Consider the following 26495-nt stretch of genomic DNA (forward strand, 5'->3'; position numbering starts at 1 on the left):
TGAACTGCTCTCTCCGTGGCGCGCCTGTTGATGCGGTCCCGGGCGTCTTTTGGAGGAATGTTGTATCGAAGATCCCTGTGCTGGTTTACTTCTTGACCACTCCCGCGATTCTGCTCGTGGTGACCGGCAGCATCCCGACCGCCGTCGTCACGCTGTGAATCTTTTCGGTGATTGTTGGGGGAACGGCTGCGGTGGTGCCTGCTGGGCTGTGGTGAGGTCCGGCTGCGATGGGTCTGGTCGGAGGAGACCTCTGTATAGGAGATAGCTTGGACTCTTTTGAGCAGAGTGGTTGTCTGCCCCATCGCGGCGATCAGATGTGCTCGAACGCTGGATCGGACGCCCTGGCATTCGGGAGTATCAGGGAGTCGATCTAAATTGGCCATGGCGACAGCCACATTGGCGCTTGGCGTTTTGTAGACTAGCTGATCCCCGACCATGTCGAAAGCGTCGGTGAGATTATGCGGCGGGAGTTGGCGTTCCTCGTTCGCGCGTCGTCGGGCGCGGTCGGCATTGCGCTGCTCGTGGAGCTGCCTCTGCTCGTCTATTTCTCCATCAACAACCGGCTCATCGGTGCTAACGTTGAAAACGATATCTCCTCGCCGGGGTGGGAAGACCGGGAAACGAGAGAGACCCGGAGGATGTGGTGGCAAATCCAGGTCGTAGTCCTCGTCCTCGGAGTTTATGACTTCAGTGGGAACGGAACCAGTGCTCGAATTTGTGCTGGAAGCCTGGCCGTCCCGTAGTTCTTGGATCGTCACCATGTTGACGTAGTGACGAGCTGGTCGACTGCTCCACTTTGGCAACCAACCAGCCTCGTTAAAAAGGGATTGGATGTGCCGCGAGTAGAGAGAGGCCGAGTTGTTCAGACCGCAAGGATAACCTTCCTCCGGATCAGCCTCGAGCTTGACGGACCGTCCCGAGGGGGTGGAGGTTATCGTCAGAGACGTTCCCAGCCGTTCGTGTGTGACGACATGAGTTGGCCGGTAGGAGTTGAAAAAATCCGTTGGTGCGGCTTGATCAGGCTGGCGCGAGATCCCATCTACTAGTCAGGAAGCTTCGAGAAGCTTGAAATCAGCGCGATCAAGGGCTCGGAGAAGATCCGAGCCATCGATCTTCTTTCCCTTGTAGCGTGGAAGCGGTGGTCGGGTGCTCGGTGCCAGCATCTGCGTGGTCGGAGCCGATGCCGCTGTCATCCCAGATTGATCTGGGTTCCTTCCGAAACCATGGTCGTGAGACCGCCGTCGTGCGTCGTCCACGTGATCTGGCCGACGGTGAACGTGAGGCCTTCAGGCACGGCCACGGAAGCTGGAATGATGACCATCTTGTTCGCCGGAGAAGTTGTACGCACACCCCCTACCTGGCACGCCACTGTCAACGAAAGCTGGTCGGCAGTCTACCTTGGGGTATACCCACGGTAGTAGTTTATCGGTAGACGGTGCGCAAACTACGAACTTGATGGTGACGCAAGACACGGACAAGCTTTTTATCCAGGTTCGGCCGCCGAGCTGGCGTAACACCTACGTCCTGTGTCTTGTTGTATTGATTTGTGTTGAGAGAATAATATATCCTAGGGGGTCCCTTGCCCCTCCTTATATAGTCCGGAGGGTAGGGTTACAGATCTGGAAACTAATCCTAGTCGGTTACAATTGTCATAGATAGTTCGATATCAATTCCTATTCTAACCGACTAGAATCCTGCTTGATCTCCACATCTTGTTTCCTTGCGCGAAACTCCGAGCTGTCGGATCAAGCTTCGAACTTGTTTCGTAATGGGCCCAGCCTACTGGCCCAAGTCTAGCCGTAAGGATATAGGGGTTTATACCCCCACAGTAAATACAAGGATCTCTCTTTTATTATCACTTCTACTTACCGCTTTTCCTTAGGATAAAATAAATAATGATACCTCCAACCTACGGGTGAAGTGCTACAGTAGTATATTCTATGGGCTTGCAGCATTATCCAATAGACACAATAAATACCAATAACTAGTTGCATCAGCACATCATTGTTAGCAACGTTTCATCCACCTCACCACAAACAGCTCCAAGGTCCTTCAAAACTGAGACCACACATCTGGCCTTCATTGTAGCCACCAACCTACCAAACACCTCCAACAAACCTCTGCATGTCATCAAACACCGTGCCACCACTTTGCTACATTCATGCAAGCACCTTATCATCGTGCCACCACCATGGAGCCATGGTGCCTCCATATGCATAAGCAGTCAGATGCCCTAGATCTGGCCTTCCTAGCACTAAAAAGACTGGATGTAAACTCACAAACCATGGCACCGCCAACATCTATGTAGCTGCCATCACCATTCTGCATGTGTGGGCTGCAACATGTGGGCACCCCTGATGCTTCGCTGCACGCTAGCTCCCTGCCCTCCATGGATCTACACTAGCCCACAGCAAAGGCAATATATTTAGGAGTAAGGATGCCAGATCCGATAGAGGGAGCACTAGCTTCGACCATGAGGGCTAGGTCTGGCTACCACCACTGCTACTTCCCATGGAAGGAAACTGTAATTTCCACCATTGCCACTAGCTCTGTATCCTTCTTGAGGTGCTCTTTCTGTGTCCTGGTCCTCTTGGGCAGCCTTCTTCCATTCCTACCAAATACTAAGAGCCTTATATTTGGTTTTGGATAACTGAGATAACCAAGGGTACTAACCTTTATTATAGTGTTGTGAATGAGATAGGTTAGGACCACATCCAAGGTTGAGGAAGGATGGCACACGTGGTGTTGATCGTGGTGACCAAATGATGATCAAGTGCTCAAATCTTGGAAAAGAAGAAAGAAACACAAAATGAAAGGGCTCCAAATGTATAAGCTAGGGAATTTTATTTTGCTGGTCAAGATGCAAGAGTGCATGATCAAATTTAGGATAGATGGCCATACTATTAATAGGGGAGATCTAATTAGTCAATTCAGTCATCTAGTGCCACTAGGTGTTGGAACAATATACAGGTGCATTTAGGCCTAGTTTCTCTATGGAGAGCAAGTGAAAACACTTTGAAAAGGGCTAACTTGGCTCTAACATGTTTGTGAAAACATTTGAGAATTAGTGTGCTTGCAAGGAGACATTTGTGTGCTCATGGTGCTATAGTTTAGCATGCACTAGACATGTCTGATGTGCATCAGGCACGGTGCACTGAATATGGCAGCAGGGATTTCACTGCACTCAGTTTTTTACTAGAGCACAGATGCATTTGTTGTCCACTAGTCAGGTGGCACCGAACTAGGCACTTAGAGAGGTTGCAAATCACATTCAAGAGGTGTTGTGCTCACCAAATGTGTCTGGTATGACACCATATGTTGTGCTGGATAGGGCGCACAAAGAGCATGTAAATTAGTGTTTTTAGCCATAACACGCACTAGACATGTTTGATGTCGTGTCTAGTGGTTGCATCGGATCTACGACAAGTGCTGACGGCTAGTTTTTTATCGTTGAGATATAGTCGTTGGTCAGGTGCGGGCACCTATGGTGCACCAAACATGTCTCCCCCACATAAAGCTGCTCTAAGGGGTAATGGTTGGATTGGTTTGTTGGGGCTGTAAATAGCCATTGTGGCCAGTCATGGCCATTCTCTTGGACCCTCAAACAAATTGCTATACCATTTGAGAGCAAAGACACTCACTTCACTTACTTGTATCCACCAATTGTTCTTTTGGGTGAGATTGGAGAGCATTTAGTGAATTTTCATTGTGTTTGTGCTCTTATGGCACTAGGAAAGGCGAGTTGGGATGGCGGTGCTCTTGTTACTCTTGGTGATTGTCGTTGCCTATTCGGCCCGGTGATTGTGGGATCATTGAGAGGCTTTGGTGCTTGTTGCTAGCTCCAATCAAGTGATTGTAAGGGGCTCTTGTGCTCGTCCCAGTGAGAGACTGTGAAGAGCAACTCTAGTGGAATCATGGCTAGTTGGAGTGCCTTTCTAGTATGGTTCTTCTTGCAGTGCCCCAGTGGGTGGGTTTGGTGTGAGATGCTAATTAGCGTGTGAACTGCCTAGCTTGGACTCGCCACAAGGAAGACATAGGTTGTCGGCAAGCAACCAAACCTTGGGGATGTATCTTTATGTTCATCACTCTTGCCCTGTGTGGTTTAATTTGCTCACTGTCACCTTGCAATGTCATTCATATACTTGTCTTGTGTGGTAGTTGCTTGTGTGGCTTAGTATTTAGAGCTAGTAGTAGTTACAACTAGTTGTAGATTCTAGTTTAGTAGCTCTTGCTAGTTATAGCTAGTATTAGTAGTAGTTAGTAGATTGCTTGTTTGAGTGAAATCAACCTAGAGACATGACCAAGCTACTAGAATTGTGTGGGAGGCTTGCTTGTGGTGAAATAGCGCTAGAGCAAGTAGTTGCATCAATGTTGTCTTTTATACTAATCAACCTGTCGCCATGAAAACACATCATCCACGGACAACACGCCCACAAACACACATAGGCTAGGAAGGATCAGAGCTAGAACCCGCCTAGCCTTTTCACGGGGACGGTCTAATCCATGAACTGAAGTGTGCTAGTCAATTTGACATGCAATTGACAAGGAAGAGAGAGTTGATTAGTAATTTAAGGCAGAACATGCTGGTGTTACCAGACAATTTTGAATATGTGGCTCTAAGAGTCAATATGAGTGGAGATTGACTACAGAGCCGATTCCAGCATGCGTATAAAGGTAAAGCAGTTAAAGCACATGGTATTATGTAGGAAATATCGATTATATTCAAAGATTGTAAACATTGCATAAGCAGGTATTTGATCAAAGGCAACAAGATATAAAAACTGAACAAATCATATTCCAAGCTAATGATTTTATGAACAACCAGTTTCCTTTTATATATGGGTTACAACCCATCACCGCTTGACTGTTAGCCATAGATAGATCTAGCGGATATGTTATAAATCTCATCTACCTCCATCCAAGTGGGCATGAGATAGAATCATGCAGGCCATAGCACATTGATAGACTTGACGATCCTAACTTATAATTAGTACTAGTGGGGCTAGAGGCATGTCCAGCATGAGTCCCGTAGACCGTAGCATAATGATAAGATCATTGGGCTAACATATCTTTCAATCTACCTTCATCTAATAGCTTCATAATGTGTGTTGTATTTATCAAAGCTCATGAGATTGGCTAAATAGTCGATTCAGTATAACATGCTGCTAGGGTCATGTTCGATTTAGAACAAATCTACCAGCTAGTGTTCATCGCTCCATAGTGCATTATCAGTGGGGTGTGAGGTAGAATCACACAGGCCATGAACAGCTAAACAGTGGGGTGTGAGGCAGAATCACACATGCCATGACCCATGGAACGACTCCCAATAGCAGACAAACCTGCCCAACAACAGAACGACTGATAGAGTCATAACACATCATTTAGGTTATAGATTGGATTTGTTTAAGTTAACAAAAGTTGGATCAAAGAAAAATATAAAGCCAATCCAGATTGATCTTGATCGAGCGTGGTGATGTTGCTAGAATAAATAAACAATGCAAGCAACGAGCAATATCAATAACTTCATGAATCTACCAGGTTGGCAATCTTAGGTAGAGCCGATAACTAGCTCTTGACGAGATATAAGTAGTGGGGTGCAAGGCAGAATCACACAGGCCTTACTTTAGGTATGAGAACTATTAACCTAAGTCATCAAGCAGTGGGGTGTGAGGCAGAATCACATAGGCCATACATGAAAACCAGATCCACAGTGACACTTACAGGCAAGAGACGATTAGCGGATGACGCCCGAGCATGCCATAGTACTTCGCCGAATTCTACTAGTACTCCTACTCTAAAAGTGATGGCACTGAGATCGGTTTGTTAGATTGATTGAGAGATGATCCTTGATACAATGGCTGGGGTTTATATTTATACCCTAGGGCCTGACATGACTCCCTCGAATATGACTTGTTAGAATTTTTCAGAACTGAAAGAAAACTTCCTAAACTACATGGTACCTTGGACCCTAAGTATTGCCTTTCTATAGAGTCCAATTTATTAATTTTTTCTATATCTTAGTTGACATCATCAAGATAGCCGAATCACCATGCCTGATATCGGCTGACATGCTTCCGTGCACCACTTTAAGTTCTCGCGTCTTATATTCTAAGTTTTGGAGCAAACACAACCTTTACCCTAGTGGTTTGTGAGTTTGTAGGATAATTTTTATAGGCTATTCACACCCTTCTACTTGTGTAGATCCTATCAATACTGTTTCCCGGCCTTCGGTAGTGTTGCGCGTGCTCTAAGGGCGAACGACGCCGGTGATGAGGCAGGAGAGGCACGTGGGTTGCAGCGGTAGGGTTTTTCCTTCCAACTGAGTCACCCCAAGGAGGAGCGACGCAGGGGGCAGAAATAGTATAGTTCAACATTGTTTCTACGGTAACACGTGCGAGAGGCTACAGCCAGCAGCAGCAGTTGCGGCTGCAAAAACGCTAGCCGAACAGGGGCTAACATATATAAGGGCTACGCATGTGAATGTAACAATCGTGTTCACCTCTTAATGTACATTTCTCATGACATTACTACAAACTTGTAATCTAGTGAGATGTGAATCTTCCTTTGCGCAGGCGTTCGCTTGAACTTAGTATTTTTCACTCATAACAAATAAGCATCAGCCGACTTATCAGCCATAGAAATCATGTGGCCAAATCATTTCCTGAACTAAGGATCAGAAAAAAAAATGCAATAAAACAACTCTACATATGAATGGAAAAATTGGGTGGTACCATGACCAAGTAATTAAAGTCTTGTTTGGATGTTATCGAATTCAACTCTTTACATGTGTTTGGGTGATTTAGGGTAGAATTTAATTTAAGTTTCACTCTAATTCACCTCAACACATGTAAATTGTTGCGCATCTAACTATATCCAAACAAGACCTAAAATTTTCCATGCTCTTCTCCAAATAATTAATTTTGATACTAAAGTGCATCATGCTACTTAGCTGATTTGAAGGAAATTGTTATTAGCAGCAAGAATTCACAAAACAGAGCAGAATCATTTTTTTGAAACAATGGCAGGAGCTGTGCCGCTCAATTAAGACGAAAGAAATTATGTACAAGAGGCTAGCCAATGGGATGCCAAAAAAGGTACCCAAAGGGCTAACCAACACACACGACACAACTGAATACAAACACGACACACTGCCATGGGTCATCGTTGCCGAGCATAGTTGCAAAGCCACCAGCAGCTCCGACTTCCCATGTCAGTCCACTCACACAAGCCACGACCTACGAGCCCGAAGCAAACAGCCGCAACCGGTCATCGTTGCCAACCTCAAGCAACCTACAAAGAGCAGCGCCGACTTCCAGTCACGACCACACGCCTCGCCTCCGGCGCATGCCAACCCCAGCAAACCCCAGCCAACGAAGAAGGTGGGGGCTCGCTGCGTGTCATCGTTGCCGAGCCACGTCTCTCACGTAGCACCTTCGACTTCTCATAGCGAGACCCGCCACAAAGCGTCAACCAGGCGCCAAGAAGAGAAGAGCAAACACCGAAGGAGACATCGAAGCCACGACGAAATCCAAAACACGACGCCTTCAGGAAGGTCGCAGCACCGATGGCGCCACCATCGCACGTCCAAACTGGACAGAGCTTTCACCCTTGGATGACAGTGGTAGAGGAGATACATGACGCCCCCAACAGGGAAAGCGGCACTCATAGGTGTCGCCGTCGCCAAGCTTTCGCCCAAGGAGTCCTCTAGCACAAGACGTCGGGCCAACAAGCCATGCCCCTTGCCGGCCAACACTGCCATCATCGTTGTCCCGCCGCTCCACATCAACCCCTTCAGAGGAGCCACGACACGTCGGCTGCACGCAGCAGCCGCACAGCTGCGTCGGTCGCCACCCCCTCCGATCGGGCAACGTAGAGCCGGACCGACTCTGCTACTCGCGTAACACCAGCCGCCATTGCCGGCTCCCTGCACGTGCTGCCGACACTGCTGACCCGTCGCCAGCCGCCACCAGACACGTGTCCCACCCTATGGGCGCCACCCCTGCCCAGGGGGCGTCAGAACCGTCAGTACCGGTGCCGACACCCCTAGCTGGCGCCACCGCCTCCGTCTTGGCCACCCACAGTCATCGCTAGTCCTCGAAGCGCGCGCTAGATCCAGCAGCCAAAGTTTCGGATCTAGCCGTGCAGACACCGGATCTGGCCACCTAGGACCTAGCTCCAGCGACTTGGTCAAGCGTCGTTGATGCCGACAGAGCCAAAGGAAGGGGCAGATGGAGGAGAAGAAGATCCGCTCCACCCCATGCGCCAGCCCGGACACTGGCCGGCGTCGCCACAGCCGTAGCGGACGCACCGTCGGGCTCCACGCAGCCCGCACAGGAGGCCGCCGGCTAGCTGCCGCTTGCGCCACCAAATCGCGAGGAGAGGAGAGGAGAGGCCCCGCCACCGCCATCCGGCGAGCCGCGTGGCCATGCTGGCGGCCAGCTCCGGCGGCGACGCGGCCTAGGAAGGTGTGGGAAGGGGCTGCTGCTAGCGCGCTTGGGTGGAGGGCCGCCCGTGTCGCTCCGCGTGGGGAGCGACGCGGGGGACGAAGATGCGGAACCACAGAGCAGAATCATGAGACAGTATGTATGTCTTACGACAAAACCCGACCAAATATATTGATGCCATTACATTTCAGAGTAGAGAAGAAGCACTGTGACGCTCCATCGACAACCAAAGGAGCGAGCAAATTGTACGCAAAGACACCAGACGGTACAGAACCCACGCACAGACAGAGACACCGAGACACATACACCATTAGCAGCAAAAGGGCACACCAGTAACTGAGCAAAACTTGAGGAGTCTACAATACTCTTCCAAAGGAGCAGAGAGAGCCCACCCTTGGAACTGCCTCCCATGCTAGCTATTCTTGTTACTTCCATGAATTCACCGCGCGTTCTGGAGGACCGACTTGCCTCAGCAACTGTGTCATCAGAAGGCAGTAAACAGTAGGTAAGAACAGATGATCGATCGTTATCTATGTAGATAGAAACATGGCCTTTAATTTGGTGTTTGTGCTTACATGAAAATATGTCTCCAGCTTCTGCTTCAGAGTGGCATGCTCCCTCTTCATCTTCTGGAGTGACCGGCGGCATCTGAGTGTGAGCCATGGAATGAGATGCAGAAGCAAAGAATGAGATGCAGGTATAGAGGAGGAAGAGTCGTCAAGTGTACGGTACCCTTCCAGATTCCTGTCGTTGCAGTGGGCCTTAAACATGGAGCACTCATTCTTCATCCTCAGTGCGCCAATGCTGCGCCAAAAATGAGGCTACCTTTAGTGAACTTGTAATTAAGCACTATCAGTTTGTGTATCAGTGAGCTGACAAATCTAAAAGCCAGTCCTGAATAGGTAATCAGAACATTCTGCATATATGTTTCTGGGCATATTCATCCCATCTATACCTTGATCCACTGCCTTTGAACTGGTGCACAAGCGAATCCAACCGGTAGAAATCCTGAGGGTACTTCTCACTGCATGCATCACAAGAAATTCAAAGTGAATACACTATTCTGTATGGTTTCTACTACTTGTTAATTGATATCATGTCTGAAGTCATGTGTATAAATTGTATTAGAAAACTGAGTGTTCTTTTAGAATGAGTCAAGACATATATTACTTACAGTGCTTGCTCTATGTTCGTCAGCAGTCTTGATGAATCCTTGAAGAACAAAGCCACAACTTCCTCAACAAAATTGGGGCTTGAATCATCCTGCAGCTCTTCCAGCTGATTAAACTGCTCATCCAGGTATCCCTGCAGGAAAAGCAAGAGGTAGATATATTGAAAAGCAAAATACAGAAAAATGAACTCTGTGGCAAAAAGCAATTTCTCTCTTAGGAGCGCTCCAATTGTTTGAGACAACAGACATTATGAAGGATCCAATTATCCTCAGATAAATAACGGATATATATGATACATTTGGGCATGGAGACAGGCAAATTTTCGGTGACAAGTGCGGTGGCACGTTGGACATAAAAGAGAGACACATGCAATCAAAGTAGACAATAAACAGAGTATATACGTGGTTTTCATGCTTTCTATTTGCTCCAAGTAATGTGTTATGTGGTCATGAAAACAGAAGATATATACAACTGGCATGACTGGAACGCAACGTGAGAATATTTTGGAGTTCTCCAAAAAAAAATCATATCCCAACCAGTGGAATTGCAGTTACATGCAATTGCAAATCCTTGTTCTAAAATACACCACAAAAGATTGCCTTTTGGGCTGTCCACATAAAGATCAACCAGGTGAGTTTCAGCAAGTGGTTTTAGGCTTCAACCTAGCTAGGCATAAAGGACACTCTAGGATTTGTCTACCAGAAACTAATGCAAGATCAAAATGATCCTAACCTATGATTACTCTGTAAAGTTTCAAAACCCCACCTTTCTGTATATTCTCAAAGGAATATAAACAGGAAATAAAGTGGCACGCTATTCTGTATGGTCGGCAACATCCTTCCCCACTATCATGATGCATGTATATATACATGATGTAGCAGAATATGTTGTGTAACTTTTAGATGGGAAGATAGGAGCTACTTGAGCATTGGCCTATATATACCAGATTAAAATCTGACACAGTGAACTATGCAGTTATTTACAAATTAAAGCCGATTTTAATTGGAATGAGTCATTATATACTCTGCCTGACAACATGAGCTATGCTGACTACCCTATCAAAACTAAGAGCTCCAGACAAGCAAACAAATATTAGTAGGTGGTGACGTGCGGTTAGTCATTACTCGCCCAGATTTCCAGAGAACTGAGACAAAACCTGATCGAAGAGGCTTTTCTTCATGGAGATGATCTGGCGCCGCAAATTCGTATAGTCCATATTTGGCTAGCTCAGTCAGTGTGCAAGCAAGTGCAGACTACAGAGGACTTAGATGAGCACACCGAGACACGAAATGAGCAAGGGTGTATATATAGAGGGAAACAGGACAATTTTAAAACATGCAAAATCTTTATTCTACATCGATAATGTCGTCCTGTGAATAAAGCATAACAAAAAGACAGAACTTTTCTTTTTTTTTTCTTGAAACTGTTGGAAGCTAGATAGCTCAAGTACAAATGCCGCAAGTTGCACTATGAGTTCTTTACTTGATAAACCTAAAAGAAGATTTCTCTACAACATAAGGTTCATGTGGCTACGGTGTAAACAGCAAGGAACTCTAAAATATCATGAAACTGCACAACAGAAATGCATAGAACGGTTGTACCCTAAAACTTGTTCCTTAAGAAGCTTGGATAAAAACAATTAATTAATTTCAGAGATTATATAATTGATTTTTCAGAGACTAGATAATTAATTTGCAAATATACACAGTTCCACATTTATCTGTAACTTGCACATAGGGAGGGCTCTTTCTTTCTGTGGGTGACAGGGTGAGTGAAAGCTATTCCTCTATTCAGACAGTTGGGATTCAGCTAGTCTCACTATCAGATGATGAAGGCCATCAAAGATTATTAGTGGTTGACGAAGAGGACAGATTCACTAAATCTGGGAATTCTAACTTTTTTAAAAGATATCTTCTACTACAAATTAGTTTCTGGAAGAATTTTAATCTCTTTAAATGACATCAACCGCTGAAATTCCGTGTGAGTATTTAACATAAAGAAAAATTCCTTTTAACCTACAAAATTACGTGCAACAGGAGTAGTAACTATGGCCCAGCTGCCTCTAGGAAAGGTAGGCAGTTATGTTCCATTCCTTATGATAATGTTGCCAGACTTAATGTCAGAGATTAAGTCATAACGAAGCTGATAGGTAGCTCTTTGTAAATTAATACTAATAATCTTGCCATAAAAATATAGAATGAACAAGCATTCGATTGAACATTCAAATACAGAAAAAAAAAAAGCTTAACAGAACACTGTTTTGGCATAGGGCGACCATATTCTTTTCAAAGAATAGTTAGACCATATTATTTTCAAAGAACAGTTACAGATTTTCGATATCATAATTCCTAATACAGATGAATTCCTTAAAGCATGACAGTTTCGTCTCTTCAGTGAGGACACAAAATATTCCAATAGCCTTTCACGAAAACAACCAAAATATTGCAACTCTGGTAACACCAGAACAGAAAGAGATACTCACTACAAGAAAAGAGGGTCTAACAAAAAAAAATGATTTGAGAATCCTTTTAAGAAGCGAGCATCCAATTGTTAAAAGTCACTTCCTAAAGGTGTTGCACCTTCGGTTACATCAATTGTGACTTTGTGAGGGAGTTCAAAGATGAACATAGTCTCTCGTGTCTAGCCGAAGCTAAGAAGTTGCAGGGTTTAGAGCTTGTTGGTAGAATCTAATTTTCTTTGTAGCTTTGGTTGGGTCGTGTTGTTTGGTCTCAAGTTTTTTTGTTGCTAAAATCACCTCTCCTATTTGGTTCCCATATGAGATGAGTAGGTTGTATGTAGACCATTTTCTTCTCTAATACAATAAAGCCCAACTCTCCTGCATTCTTTTAAAAAAAAAGATTCCTAAAAGGATAGAGACAATGGAATTCAAACATAGCATGTAGCCATTACATTGGAACAAACAAAAATTACACCAAGCTAAATATTGTGCAAAAGTACAAATTCCTAACACGATCACATGTTTAAGCTTGAGATATCCTCTTTATATATTATAGAAACCACTAGAGGCACCTAAGATACAGCATCAATATATCATAAAAGGTGGACACGTCAGCGAGATCTATCATGTGGTGTATCTGCTTCTTTTCGCCACATCTCATATCTCCTAAAACATTGTCCAAAGAAGACTACAAATAGGAATGGCTCTGAGGCATAATCATCAAATGGCTGAAGCAAGCATCCAACCAAAAAGGAAGAAGATAAATAGTAGCATCGCCATGCTTTCACACTAAAACCAAATGAAGAATTCGATGATAAAGAGGAAGATGCATAGTGGGCAGGAAATTCCCACTTTATTCCATTCTAGTAACTACTCCTATGGTTTTTGTGTTGTATTTATATATATTTTCGTTTTGTTTGGTCCCATCCACTACTTTTGATAAATGTTGAAAAGAGGAATAAATTGTATAATTGGAGCGGTGATAATGACCTGTAGGTATCTCTACTGGATAGTGATAAGAGAATATGAACCTGGAACAGTACATTAAAATGACAGATATTGGTTTAAATTGTTACTGTCAGTAAAGTTCTTATCTGGAGGAATCATGACAACAAGATGCATAACAAACACTAGCCGCAGAGAACAAATCTAATCACAAAGTGAGAGGTGGCATAGCCAACACATCAATACCTTGACAGTTGCAGGAATTGTTGCACTTCTTTTCTATATGTGCACCTAAGCACCTTGCCATGCATATTCCCTAAACAATATTAAAAAGGAGAAGCAGATAAGGAGAGACATCATCCTTTCCATGTAAAGTAAGAGCGCAAGACATGAGTTCATATTTAATATTTTTCAGTTTGGTTGTGTGCAAAACTTTTCCAGAGACCGGAATAAAATTCTTTTTTCTAAAACAAATTCTGCTGATGCAGAAATTGGATCATCCAACATAGAGTTCTGTTTAAAATAATAACAATACAAGAATTCAAATTAGGAGCATATACATAGAAATACATAACATTTTAATGATATGATCATGATGAGGAATGCTGAAATAAACCTTGCCAGATTTTGGATCCACTGTTAGACTAAGCAATGTGTGGTTGCATGTGTTAGACTAAGCAATGTGTGGTTGCATGTATTAGACTAGGCACCGTGCGGTTGCATGTGTGTGTCGCGTGTGTGGCTGCATGTGTGCAGAGGTTGTATAAATATGTAACCGATGAGATCAATAGAACTATCCCTTACATTCTTTCATGCTATCAGAGGGGGTTACGATCCCCGCTTCCGCAACCCTAGCCGCCGCCGGCCCTCACGACCGACGCGGCCTCGCTGACGCTGAGCGCCACGCTCGCCAGCTCGCGGTCGCTGGGCCTCGCGCTCGCCGCCCGCACGCGCGCCCCTGCGCCGTGCCTTCCCTCTGTCGCTGGGCCAAGGCTCACCGGAGTACCACACGTGCGCCGCCACGACGCCGTGCGTTCTGATCGCGCCGCCAACCGATCCCGATTCGTCCACCCGCCGCCGGTTTTCCTGCCTCCACCCCAACCATGGCGGAGACCGCGGCCGAGCGCGCCGCCCGGGAGGCCCAGGAGCAGCGTGACCGGGAGGCCGCCGCTGCCCGCGCCAAGGCCCTCGACGAGTACGAGGCCAAGTACGCCGACGTCCACGCCGCCGCCATCGCTGTCCTCAACATCAAGGTGCTCATCCTCGTCGTCCTGGATCGTGTCGCCAACAACTACACCCGGTGGCGCGCCCTCTTCCTCGTTGTCTTGGGCAAATATGCCCTCACCGATCACGTCCTCACCGATGTGGTCAACGATGATCGCCCGGCGTGGCTGTAGATGAACTGCACCGTCCTCACGTGGATCTACGGCACCATTAACCCCGACCTGCAGCAGTCCACGATGTTGAAAGAGCCCAACGCGTGGGTCGCATAGGTACATCTGGAGGACGAGTTCCTCGGGCAGCGCGAGTCACGCGCCCTCTTGCTGTCCGCCGAGTTCTGCACCGTCAAGCAAGGCTCCTCCTCCATCACGGACTTCTGCCGCCGCCTCGAGACGATGGCCGCCTCTCTTCGCGAGTTCGGCGACCCCATTGGCGACCGCACCCTCGTCCTCACCCTGCTGCGCGGCCTTAGCGAGAAGTTCCGCACCATGGTGACGAGCATCAAGCTGCGGCAGCCGTTCCCCAGCTTCTCAGAGGCGAGAACCCTGCTGCTCCTCGAGGAAATTGAACTCAACGACTTCGCCGGCGACGCCGGCACGTCCTCCAGCAGCACCACGCCCGCCGCGGGCCCTCCTTGCGGCCACGGGCTCCACCAACACCGCATGGCGCCCCCCTGCCGGCGGCCCTGCTCCTCCTGGCCGCAACCAGGGCGGCGCGCCCACCGGCCAAGGCAACGGCAACCAGGGCGGCCGCTCCAGACGCCGTCGCGGACGCAACAAGCAGCAGCAGCAGCAGCAGGTGCCGCACGGGCAGCACCAGCGCCCGCCGGCGCAGTACCAGCCCTGGGCGTACTGGGCACCGCCGCCGCCCGCTCCGGAGCCGATGTACAGGCCGCCTGCTGCAGGGTACATGGCCGTACAACAGCAGCAGCAGGCGCCGCACGGCTACCAGGCCGCTCCACCCGGCTTCGGCGCGCCACCAGGCTTCGGTGCACCATCCGGCTACGGCTACGGGGCGCCCGGCTACCACGTCGCCCCACCGCCGCCACAGCAGCAGCAGCAGCCGTGGACGCCCATGCATGGGGGCAGCTTCGACACGTCCTCGCTCACCAGCAACTTCAGCACCATGACGCTCTCCCCTCCCGGCACGGGCGAATGGTATGCTGACCCGGGCGCTGGCTCCCACATGGTCAACAACGCTGGTATACTCACCACCTCTCAGCCTCCCTTGTCATCACATCCTTCATCTATCATTGTTGGTGATGGTAACTTACTTCCCGTTACTTCCGTTGGATCACATTCTTTTTCGAACACTGGGCGTCCTCTAGTTCTTTCTAATGTTTTAGTTTCTCCAAACATTATTAAGAATCTACTTTCAGTTCGCCGTTTTACTACTGATAATAATTGTTCCACTGAGTTTGATCCCTTCGGCCTTTCTGTGAAGGATCTTCAGACACGGAGCGTGATCGTCAGGTGCAATAGCACGGGAGACCTTTACCCGTTCTTCACGACATCCAACACCACTGCCCTCACTGTTGTTGCATCTTCCACCACTCTATGGCATCATCGTCTTGGTCATATCGGTTATGAGGCTTTGTCCACGCTCATTAGTTCCAATGTTATTCCATGTAATAAGCGCCATGATACTCATATTTGCCATGCTTGTCAGCTTGGTCGCCATGTGCGCCTTCCTTTTAGCATGTCAAACTCTCGTGCCTCGCACGCCTTTGATTTAATACATTGTGATCTTTGGACATCCCCAGTTGTTAGTGTGTCTGGCTACAAATATTATCTTGTTATTTTAGATGACTGCACACACTACACTTGGAAGTTTCCTTTACGCCTCAAATCCGACACGTTTGGTGCCATTACTCACTTTTTTCCTATGTGCGTACGCAGTTCGGCTCCTCCATCAAGGCAGTCCATTGCGACAACGGCCGTGAATTCGACCATTCTTCGGCCCGCACGTTCTTCCTCACTCATGGAGTCGTTCTTCGCATGTCCTGCCCTTACACTTCACAGCAAAATGGGCGGGCCGAGCGCATTCTTCGCACTATAAATAATATTGTGCGCTCCATTCTTTTTTAGGCTAGTCTTCCTCCTGTTTATTGGGCTGACTCCTTGCACACTGCAACATATCTTCTCAATCGTCACCCCACTAAAACCCTAGACGGCCTCACTCCTTTCTTTTCCCTATATGGCACGCAGCCTACGTATGATCACTTACGTGTTTTTGGTTGTGCTTGCTATCCAAACCTATCATCCACAGCTCCACATAAACTTTCACCTCGATCCACTCTGTGTGTGTTCCTGGGATACTCCACTGATCATAAGGGTTATCGGTGTCTTGATCTTCACACAAACTGTATCATCATCTCTCGCCATGTCACCTTCGATGAGACGGTTTTCCTCTTCGCCGATATGTCCACTTCCCCCCAGGACCACACCACACTTGAGTTTTTGGATGTTGATGATTCCTCTTCGCCCGATGGCGCAAGAGCTGTGCTTGCAGGTACCCGCCTCCCCGCGGCATGGATGCTGCTCTGGGGGGTCATACCGACTCTCTGGCCACGGGCGGCCTCGACCCCACCGCCTCGGCCCCGGGCGGCCACGACCTGGCCTCGGGCGGCCACGGCTCCTCTCCAATTGAGCCGGCCACGGGTGCCGCTGGTGGCCCCGCTTCGACCGCGCCTGGTGCCACTGCCCCTGCGGACGGTCCGTCCCAGGCTGCTGCCAGTGGCGCCGGGCGCCCAGCCGGCCGCACCACCGCCACAGTTCCTCTCCAGCAAGCACCTGTCGTCAACGCGCACGGCATGCGCACACGCGGCAAGGACGGCATCCGGCAGCCCGTTGACCGCCTCAACCTTCACGCGGCACCGCTGTCCCCTGTGCCTTCCTCAGTCCGTACTGCCCTGACTAACCCCGCATGGCGCCGTGCAATGCAGGATGAGTTTGATGCTCTGCAGGCTAATGACACATGGACCCTGGTGCCTCGACCATCTGGTGTCAACATTGTTACTGGAAAATGGGTGTTTCATCACAAGTTCAAGTCTGATGGCTCTCTGGACCGTTACAAAGCTCGTTGGGTGCTCCGCGGCTTCACACAGCGTCCAGGTATCGACTATGATGAGACTTTCAGCCCAGTGGTCAAACCAGCAACCATCCGCACAGTTCTTACTCTGGCACTCTCTCATTCATGGCCTATTCATCAGCTTGATGTGAAGAATGCATTTCTCCATGGCATCATGAATGAGACAGTATATTGTGTTCAGCCTGCTGGTTTTGTTGACACCTCCCGCCCAGATCACGTGTGCCGTTTGAACAAGTCCCTCTACGGTTTGAAGCAAGCACCCCGAGCCTGGCATCATCGCTTCGCAAGTCATATCACTTCTCTCGGATTTGTTGAGGCGAAGACTGACAGTTCTCTGTTCATATACAGCCGGGGTACTGATGTGGCATTCTTGCTTCTCTATGTTGATGACATTGTTCTTACAGCCTCCTCTACGAGTTTTCTGCAGCGGATCATCCATGCTCTCCGCCAAGAATTCTCTATGACAGATATGGGGGCTCTTCACCACTTCCTCGGCGTCAGTGTGCAGCGTCAGAGTGACAGCTTGTTCCTCTCACAGCGTCAGTATATTCTGGACATTCTTGACCGTGCTGGTATGTATAGCTGCAAGCCTTGCAGCACACCTGTGGATACTCATTCCAAGCTTTCTGCCGATGGAGCTGCCGTCACCGACCCCTCCTCCTACCGCATATTGCTGGTGCTCTTCAGTATCTCACTTTTACTCGTCCAGATATCGCTTATGCTGTCCAGCGGGTGTGCCTCTACATGCATGACCCCCGGGAGCCTCATCTGGGCGCTATGAAGTACATTCTTCACTACCTTTAGGGTACCTTGGATCTTGGTCTTCATCTTCACCAGAACTCACCAGTAGATCTGACTGTCTACACAGATGCAGATTGGGCGGGCTGTCCTGACACGCGCAAGTCCACTTGTGGCTATGCGGTGTTTCTCGGGGACAATCTCATCTCGTGGTCATCTAAACGTCATCCTACAGTGTCCAGGTCCAGTGCTGAGGCGGAGTATCAAGCCGTGGCAAACGGCGTTGCTGAAGCCTGCTGGTTGCGACAACTACTGCAAGAGCTTCATCATCCTCTTCACCGTGCTACCGTAGTCTATTGTGATAACATCAGTGCTGTTTACCTCTCCAGCAATCCTGTCTAGCATCAGCGGACCAAGCATATTGAGATTGATTTGCACTTCGTCAGAGAGCGAGTCGCCCTCGGTGAAGCACGCGTCCTGCACGTTCCCACTACGTCTCAGTACGCCGACATCTTCACCAAAGGTCTGCCGACATCAGTCTTCACGGAGTTTAGGTCCAGTCTTAATGTTCGCGGTACTCCCAGTTAAAACTGTGGGGGAGTGTTAGACTAAGCAATGTGTGGTTGCATGTGTTAGACTAAGCAATGTGTGGTTGCATGTGTTAGACTAAGCAATGTGTGGTTGCATGTGTGTGTCGCGTGTGTGGCTGCATGTGTGCAGAGGTTATATAAATATGTAACCGATGAGATCAATAGAACTATCCCTTACATTCTTTCATCCACTACCATGTTCCTCACAGCAGTTCATAATCAGTTAATCACTAGCCCATGATTAGAGTAAAGTTAGATGCTTTCACAAGACAGATCCAACCTACTAGATGACATGTTGGGTCATGAATGACAGAGATGCTTATGTTGGTGCTTATGTAAGAAAACATTTTTTTTTCAGCACGTCGTAAGCGCCAGGTGCATATAAGGCGGATGCCGACTTAAACTTGCACTAATAAACTTAAAGTGTGCTAACATAATGGTCCTCAGTATAAGTTATTTTTTCCTCAAAGAATCAACAAGTGCCTAAGGAATCCCACTTCAAAGTTTCCCTTGCTTGGAATCTAAATTATAGTGTATACAAACCAACATCCATTAATTACTACTCCATTTCTGTACGCCTATATATACATATCGTAACAAAGCTATGTATGCATACAAAAAGGCAGAACGGCTTATAATTTGATATAAAAGAGAGAGCAAACTAGTTAGAAGATAATGCTCATCTACGGTTCAGCTGTTGTACTTGCAGCACGTGCACATGCACACATCAATTTTTTTCCCTTGACCGTAGAACCATGACTGTTCGTTTGAGCTTCTCTACTTGTCAGCCATTTAGCAGTGTTTGTCTCTCACAACAAATCAGCGAACAGTACTTTCAGTCATGGCTTATCAGCCAAGCGCTACGACATAAGATGTGCAAGGTAATCAAACATACTTCATAAACAAATACTACATGCGTGCTTCTGAATATTCTTTCTATATAAACACTCGTACTTAACCTAATTAACCACCTTGTGTTGAGTATATGTGCTTACATATACAAGTGCATGCGAATTTTGCACATGGATATCGATATGTCACAGCCTCACAGGGAGGGATACAGCTTGCTCGTCTGTGCCGTCCATGTCCGCTCTGCTGGCGTCCCATAGTTGCCGGGCACTGTGTGTATTATCGAACATTCGAGCATCATGGATTGGAATTGGATGCTTCCTCCAACCCCACCACCTGGTCCCACTCCCGCACCTGCCCAGCCTGGGTTGGCGATTAGTCGTTCTCTGCACCGATCATCTATGGTCTTGTTTAGTTTTCGAAAATTTTCAAGATTTCCGGTCACATTCAATCTTGCGGTATATGCATTAAGCATTAAATATAGACAAAAACAAAAAACTAATTACACAATTTGTCTGTAAATCGCAAGATGAATCTTTTGAGCTTAGTTAGTCCATAATATTTGTCAAATAAAAACAAAAGTGCGACAGTGCCCAAAAATCCAAAATTTTAGAAACTGAACAAAGCCTATATTTATAAATCTTAAGACCCGCTAGCATTCTTCTATCTTTATTTCAAAAAAAAGAGCATTCTTCTATCTTGACATTCTCCACCTCAGCAATTACAATCCACTAGTATATACAACTATGATATTCACATCAGCGAGATATATTATTGGCTAACATGTACTTTTTATTGAGGAAGCTTATTAACTCAAGATAATTACATTGAGTTGATACAATCTTCATGAGATCACTTCTGACCTCTGCATTAAAGCACATGGCCTATAAAATGTTATTTCCTCGACAAATACAGATACAGTATATTATAACTTGCATTTAGTTGTCCATCACATTAATGTATAATAAAGTTTACACCTTTATATAAATAATTATATGTATTCTATTTTCTCCCAAATCATTCGCAAGGGGTATGCTTATAATTAGGAAGAATATTGAAGGGCAAAGATGAGAGGGAAACCATTCTTTTTTCTTTGATTAACAAAATTCTCTAATCCTTGTCTCTGCTTGGAACTTCAAATAAGTTGTGATTAGGATGCACATTCATGCAGCCAAAAAATTTGCTGTTGGACATGCCAAGTGATGTTGCTGACGGATATCTATTTTCGAGCAATTTCTGAAAGACACTTTAGTTCTTAATAAATTGGTTGGTGGACACCATGCCTAACAAAATACTTATATAAAATAGATATAAAATCATATAACTGCCCTAAAATTGAACCATAAATCTTCTAAACTCTACATAATGAGAAACACATAGTAAAATGATGTTTTGCACTAAAATGAATATTTTGTCACTCTTCATAAATAAACAGAGTTAACTATGGTTAATTTGTTCATGTATTTATAGGGCACTAAAAATCATAGATTGTGTATATCACCAAATTATGACTATGCTAAAAAGTCTACATAACCCCCCAAACTATCTAGGGTGCAATATTTTATCCCCCAAACTATAAAACCGGATATTCTACACCCTGAACTTTCAAAACCAGTCAAATAACCCCTTAGAGTGGTTTTAGATGGTAGTTTTGTCTTTTTATTTTTTATTTATTTCTGCTGAATCTTTGAAAAATTATAATAAATCAAAAAAATCATAAAATGAAAAATTCAATTTTGTCGAACTCCTGATGAGTAGATCTACACAATGAATATATAATATGGTATACTTTAGTACAAAGTTTTTGTTGTAGCTTTAAACTTATGTTTTTCTACAATTAATAAGAATAATTCATATATGTTCTATGGTTCAATTGTGGTAAAATTTTTATGGTGGGCTCAATATTGTATGCTTGAACTATGATAAAAGTTTTGTACCTATTGGATCAAGTATAACTTAGTTATAGATTTATTTATCTTTATTCTTGTTAAATTTATGCTTTATATATAACTAAGTCATACGTGATCAAATGAGTATGAAATTTTTACCATAGTTCAAGCATACAATAATGAGCCCACCATAAAAATTTTACCACAATTGGACCATAGGAACTACATATATGAATTATTCAAATTAATTACAGAAAAACATAGATTTAAAGCTATAGTAAAAACTTTGTAATAAAGTATACTATATTATATATTTACTGTACAGATCTACTCATCAAGAGTTCAAAAAATTGAATTTTTATTTTATGATTTTTCTATGATTTATTATAATTTTTCAAAAATTCAGTTGAAATAAATAAAAAAGAAAAAGACAAAACCGCCCTTTAAAACCACTCGAGGGGGTTATTTGACCGGTTTTGAAAGTTTAGGGGGTAGAATATCCGGTTTTATAGTTTGGGATGAAGTATTCCACCCTAGATTGTTTGGGAGGTTATGTAGACTTTTTCCCTAAAAATATCATCTCAAAATAATAAAATTTCATATATCAATTAAGCTTGATAGAAGATAAATCTAAAACTCAGTTATGCTAAATATACCATTATAAACTTTATTATTTTCATGTGCCTCAAGCCCCTGCGCGCATGTATGGCAGGGCACCCTAACTCATACATATTATATTATTGTTAATTAACTATATAAACTTTACATAAGTGATTTTTTATTCTACATCTTCTTTTCTCATTCTCTTATTCTTTATTAGGCCATGTTTGATTTCTAGCGACTAAACTCTAGGGATTAAACTTTAGTCACTTTAGTCCCTAGAGCGTCAAACAAAGTGGTTGAAGTACTCTAGCCCCCCCCCCCCCCGGGTGACTAAAAAAATAGTTTACTCGTTTAGTCATGGAAAACTAAACAAGCTTAGCTGATCCACAAGCAGCCCTGTTTTCTAAGCGATATAGGTGTGGAGACAAGAGAGAGTCTCTTCTTTTTTTCAATCCCTCTTTTTCACATAAGAAAAGTGCTAACATAGATTTCTACGAGCTAGCTAGCAGAAGTGGCAAACAGGCCACGTCATGCTGCCTGGTGTGTTTAAGGTGCAGTTCAAGTACGGTCCTATACATCGGGGCGGAGAAGCTTAGGCCTTGTTTAGTTTCAAAAAATTTTACAAGAGGAGCATTGTAGCATTTTTGTTTGTATTTGACAAATATTCTTTAATTATAGACTAACTAGACTTAAAAGATTCATCTCGTAGATTATAGTTAAACTGTATAATTAGTTATTTCTTTTATCTATATTTAATACTTTATATATGCATGTGCCGCAAGATTTGATGTGACGAGAAATATGAAAAATTTTATAAATTTTTTTTGGAATTAAACAAGGCCCTAAGCCCATACAGCGCCAGGCCATGACGTGACGTGCTTGGTCCGGGCCAAAGGAAACCCCTTCAGACCGGTCTACCTACAGGATGCGTGCTCATCTACAGGTCGGCCAAGTCCACGGCCGACTCATGCCCGGGCTGCCAAATCTGTCTTGATTCAGACAAATAGCTTGCGCTGGGTCACAACGGCCAAAATTTGGCCTGGCCAACCAATCCAAACATGGCCCAAGATCAACTGCAGCGGTCCGATGGACAGGAACTGATACATCCACATCCACCTAGCGCATTCCAAAGACCGAGATTTTCACCAGAATTTTTTGGTGGGAACGTATCCGCGTATTGGTTCAATTCATAATTAGCTTTTAAATTTCGTTGCCGGTAACGTTGAGCAACGGGCCAGCCCAGCCCGGCCCATGCTAGGCATAGCCCGATAGGACACGGGCCCGTATGGCCCGCATATCACTAGGTCGTGCCTCCACAAACCACCGTGCCTGCCTGACAGTCCAGGCATGGCACGTGGGCTGATTTTTGAGCTGGGCTGGCCCAAAAAACATGAGGCCCAATAGTCTATCGCGCCAGCTATGGTCCGCTATATGAAAAATACCAAATTTAATACAAAATTTAACAAAACAAAAGTAAATTACATTCAAGTCACGGACCTTGATATTTCACAATTCACATAACACAATATACTTACAGATCATATTTTACATGCCAAAAGTCGCAAGTTCACAAGTCACAGAACTTGATACTTCAAGTTTCACAAGTTCCCGAGCCGACACCGTGCCTGTTGTTAAAAGCGGGCCGAGCCGTACCGCCCGGCGAGCCGAGCCGTCGGCCCAAACACAACCCGCTACGTGCTTCGGGCCAGCACGGGCATGGTTGAGATCGAGCTGTGTTGTGTTGTGCTCAGGTCAGGCCAAATTACCGTGCTTTGGGTCATGCCTTTGGCCCGCGGGCTGCATGCTCAACTTTAGTTGCTGGCATCACCAAAAATCCAAAATAGTCCGGATCTACCCCTACCCATGCGTGTAGGCCATGTGGCTTAACGTCGTAGGAACCAACTGTAACGGCTAACCTCCAATTTATTTCGCAATATTTAGTTACCACTAAATCAAATGATAACTTACACCAAGCTACTCTATTCATTCTAAATTGTAAATCATGGAGGTTTTTCTAGATGCGTAACTTATACACTATGACCAGCGCAACATCATCGTCCCCTATGTTCCTTGACCTCCTGCGGCTCCTTCCCCCACCCCGGCGTCCTTCCTCCCTCACCCCAACGCCGCCCTCCCCCCACACCAATGTTCTCCCCTCACCGAGAGCCCTCGATGTCCACAGATCTGGTAGCCATGGCACTCCCTGTGCTAGGATCTCTCTTTCTCTCTCTCTTCACCCTATGTTGTAATTGTATGTTTCAATTATTTTAGGAGGTTCAGAGGTACGTTGCAGTTGAATCATATGGATATTGCAAAAGTAGATTGGAGGATGTTGTACATGTTGTCTATGTTTCAATTGTTTTAAAGGCATATGTCGCAATAGTATGTTCTCAAGTGTTTTAGATGTTTCAGCAGTGTGTTTCGTCTATGTTTTTCACACACATGTTGCATGTGTTTTATTCTGATGTTTGCGTATAGTTGTAATAGTTTTCAAGTGTTTTTAGGTGTGTTTTCTCAAGTGTTTTATAAGTATGTTTCAAGTGTTTCAACTGCCTTCAGTCGTATGTTGCAACTCTTATTTTTTTATGTTTCAAAAGTAGATCGGGTGTTGTGTCTTTCTTCTTGCTTTTTTTGTTGTCTCACCTTAGTGCCTTCTCTCCGGCGCTCACTGGGCATGTGCCATCCCCACCCTCTTTCTCTCGATGCCGATGATGTTTGGGGAGGTCCGGGCCCTATGTGGGTGCACATACATAGGCGGGCAGGTGACTGAAATTGCTCCCCCATGTGCATGTGGGCACGTGAATGGGAGGGGGCTTCCCTTGGGTGCACGATAGGAGTAGATGCCGGTGTTGCATCTGGATGGAGCATGTCTGGGTGGTCCCTGTGTATGCCTGAGTGTGGGCGAGCGAACTGCATGGAGATCCGGGTGCTAGGATTCCCGCAAGTACCAAATAAAAGGCGGAGAAAAAACAAGTATAGAAGACATCAAGCATATGGTCAACCTTTTAATCACACAATTCATAAGTAGTTTATACGTTTTCTCAGCATCGACCATGGTCCTTCCTGGTAGGTGGAGGTGTGTTTTTTTCATGGTCAAGCATTTAGGCCATTTTCGATAAGAGAAAGTAGATGTGAAACGCCCATATATCACACACCATGCAGGGTTTCCCTATTCCACTACCTTCTAGTTCGCCGCTCTAGAACCGCCCTTTCCTCCTCTCTAGCCCTTGCCGCCCTTTGGTGTGTGGCGACCATGGCCTACGATAGCCCAAAAAACAATCACCTTTGTAGTCTTCCATCTTCTCCCCACCCCTGCTCCCACCCTCCACCGACCTATCTTTTCCATGTGCTTCTCCCACGAGCAGGTTGGTCTTCCAGATCGGGGACACCTGGGGCTAGATCTAACCTCCCCCTCATCAGATCTATGTCGGCCATGGTATCTCCTGCCTAGGCATGGCACGCGTCTTCGACGCGTCGAGAGCGGACCTTTTGGGCTAGGGGTAGCAGTGCATTGCAGGCTCTCCTAGGTGGTCCTTAGCAACGAATTCGTGTGGCTGTGGGTGACTAGGGACATGAGCATTCGACGGGGTTGTGGCCTTGGGAGTTGCGTCTTTCCTTGCTAGATCTTCTGGCCGAAGTATCCTGGTTGCGTCGTGGGCGGATCCACTAGCCTGGGAAGGTGCATCGGGTGCCTACGGGCTCTGGCCAGACCGTGGCTTTGAGAGCCGCCTCTCTTTGTTGGGATGCGCTAGTGGCAGTCGACATCCACAACTGTCCGCCTGTCCTTCCCAATGGTAGGCATGGAGGCCGCGGCCTTCTCTGGCCAACGCCTGTTGGGGCTTGGCGGTCGGGGATGCCAGCGACTGTTGGTGCAACTGTCATGGGTGTTGTAGGTGGCTTGCTCTTGTTGACATACAATATCTAAGTGAAAAACTCTTCCTCATTCCTCATTCCTCTTGTTGACATACAACTCTTGTGCTTCCAATGAAGTTGGCATCCGTGGATGTCATCACCTTCTTGAAGGGTTCGTTGATGCACTCCGCTTGATCGCACCGCACCGTTCGTCGGAGTTAGTCCGTATTATTCTATGTCTGTGTGTGCTTCATTCTACTCTTTTGCATCGATCTGCCCTGCCTTGGTTGATGTTGCCGCTGCAGTCACTCGGCTCTTCACAGCAGCTACCTGGTCACCGTTGATGTTGCTGCCACAATCGCACGGTTCACAACGGTTACCTAGACGTTGTTGATATTGCCGCTGCAGTCGATTGATTCATAGCGGCTACATGGTCGCTGTTAAGTTGCTGATATGGTGACTCGGTTATTTACAGCGGCTACCTAGTCGTTGTTTTCGTCGTTATCTTGGTTCTTATCGGTGGACGTTGTTGATATTGTCGCTGCAGTCGATTGATTCATAGCGGCTACATGGTCGCTGTTAAGTTGCTGATATGGTCACTCGGTTATTTACAGCGGCTACCTAGTCGTTGTTGTCGTCGTTAT

The 26495-nt window shown here is 46.1% G+C and overlaps 1 protein-coding gene, 1 long non-coding RNA gene and 1 pseudogene across 3 annotated transcripts; 2 read left to right on the top strand and 1 right to left on the bottom strand.

Moving 5' to 3' along the window:
• Positions 8585–10907, bottom strand: LOC8055697 (pseudo histidine-containing phosphotransfer protein 2). Of its 2 annotated transcripts, XM_002440688.2 has the most exons (6): positions 10773–10906; positions 9619–9749; positions 9400–9468; positions 9177–9248; positions 9020–9092; positions 8585–8920 (listed from the first exon to the last, which is right to left on the bottom strand). In XM_002440688.2, the coding sequence occupies exons 1-6, from the start codon at positions 10830–10832 to the stop codon at positions 8870–8872; spliced, it is 456 nt and encodes a 151-aa protein (XP_002440733.1). In that variant the 5' UTR covers positions 10833–10906; the 3' UTR covers positions 8585–8869. The 2 variants fall into 2 exon arrangements, with proteins under 2 accessions (XP_002440733.1, XP_021302602.1); XM_021446927.1 differs by having other exon boundaries at positions 9020–9248; positions 10773–10907.
• On the top strand, positions 8646–9549 carry LOC110430059. Its single transcript, XR_002447254.1, has 2 exons — positions 8646–8949; positions 9038–9549. It is a non-coding gene; the product is annotated as an uncharacterized LOC110430059 (long non-coding RNA).
• Positions 14123–16518, top strand: LOC110430392 (annotated as a pseudogene).

Source organism: Sorghum bicolor, chromosome 9 (genome assembly GCF_000003195.3).
Source record: "Sorghum bicolor cultivar BTx623 chromosome 9, Sorghum_bicolor_NCBIv3, whole genome shotgun sequence".
Classification (NCBI taxonomy): domain Eukaryota; kingdom Viridiplantae; phylum Streptophyta; class Magnoliopsida; order Poales; family Poaceae; genus Sorghum; species Sorghum bicolor.

Coding starts and splice junctions, on each gene's coding strand:
- LOC8055697 (XM_021446927.1), bottom strand. CDS start 10,832: ATGGACTATACGAATTTGCGGCGCCAGATCATCTCCATGAAGAAAAGC. Junction 9,750..10,772: donor AGAAAAGCCTCTTCGATCAG/GTTTTGTCTCAG, acceptor CTTTTCCTGCAG/GGATACCTGGATGAGCAGTT. Junction 8,921..9,019: donor AGCTGGAGACATATTTTCAT/GTAAGCACAAAC, acceptor CTGATGACACAG/TTGCTGAGGCAAGTCGGTCC.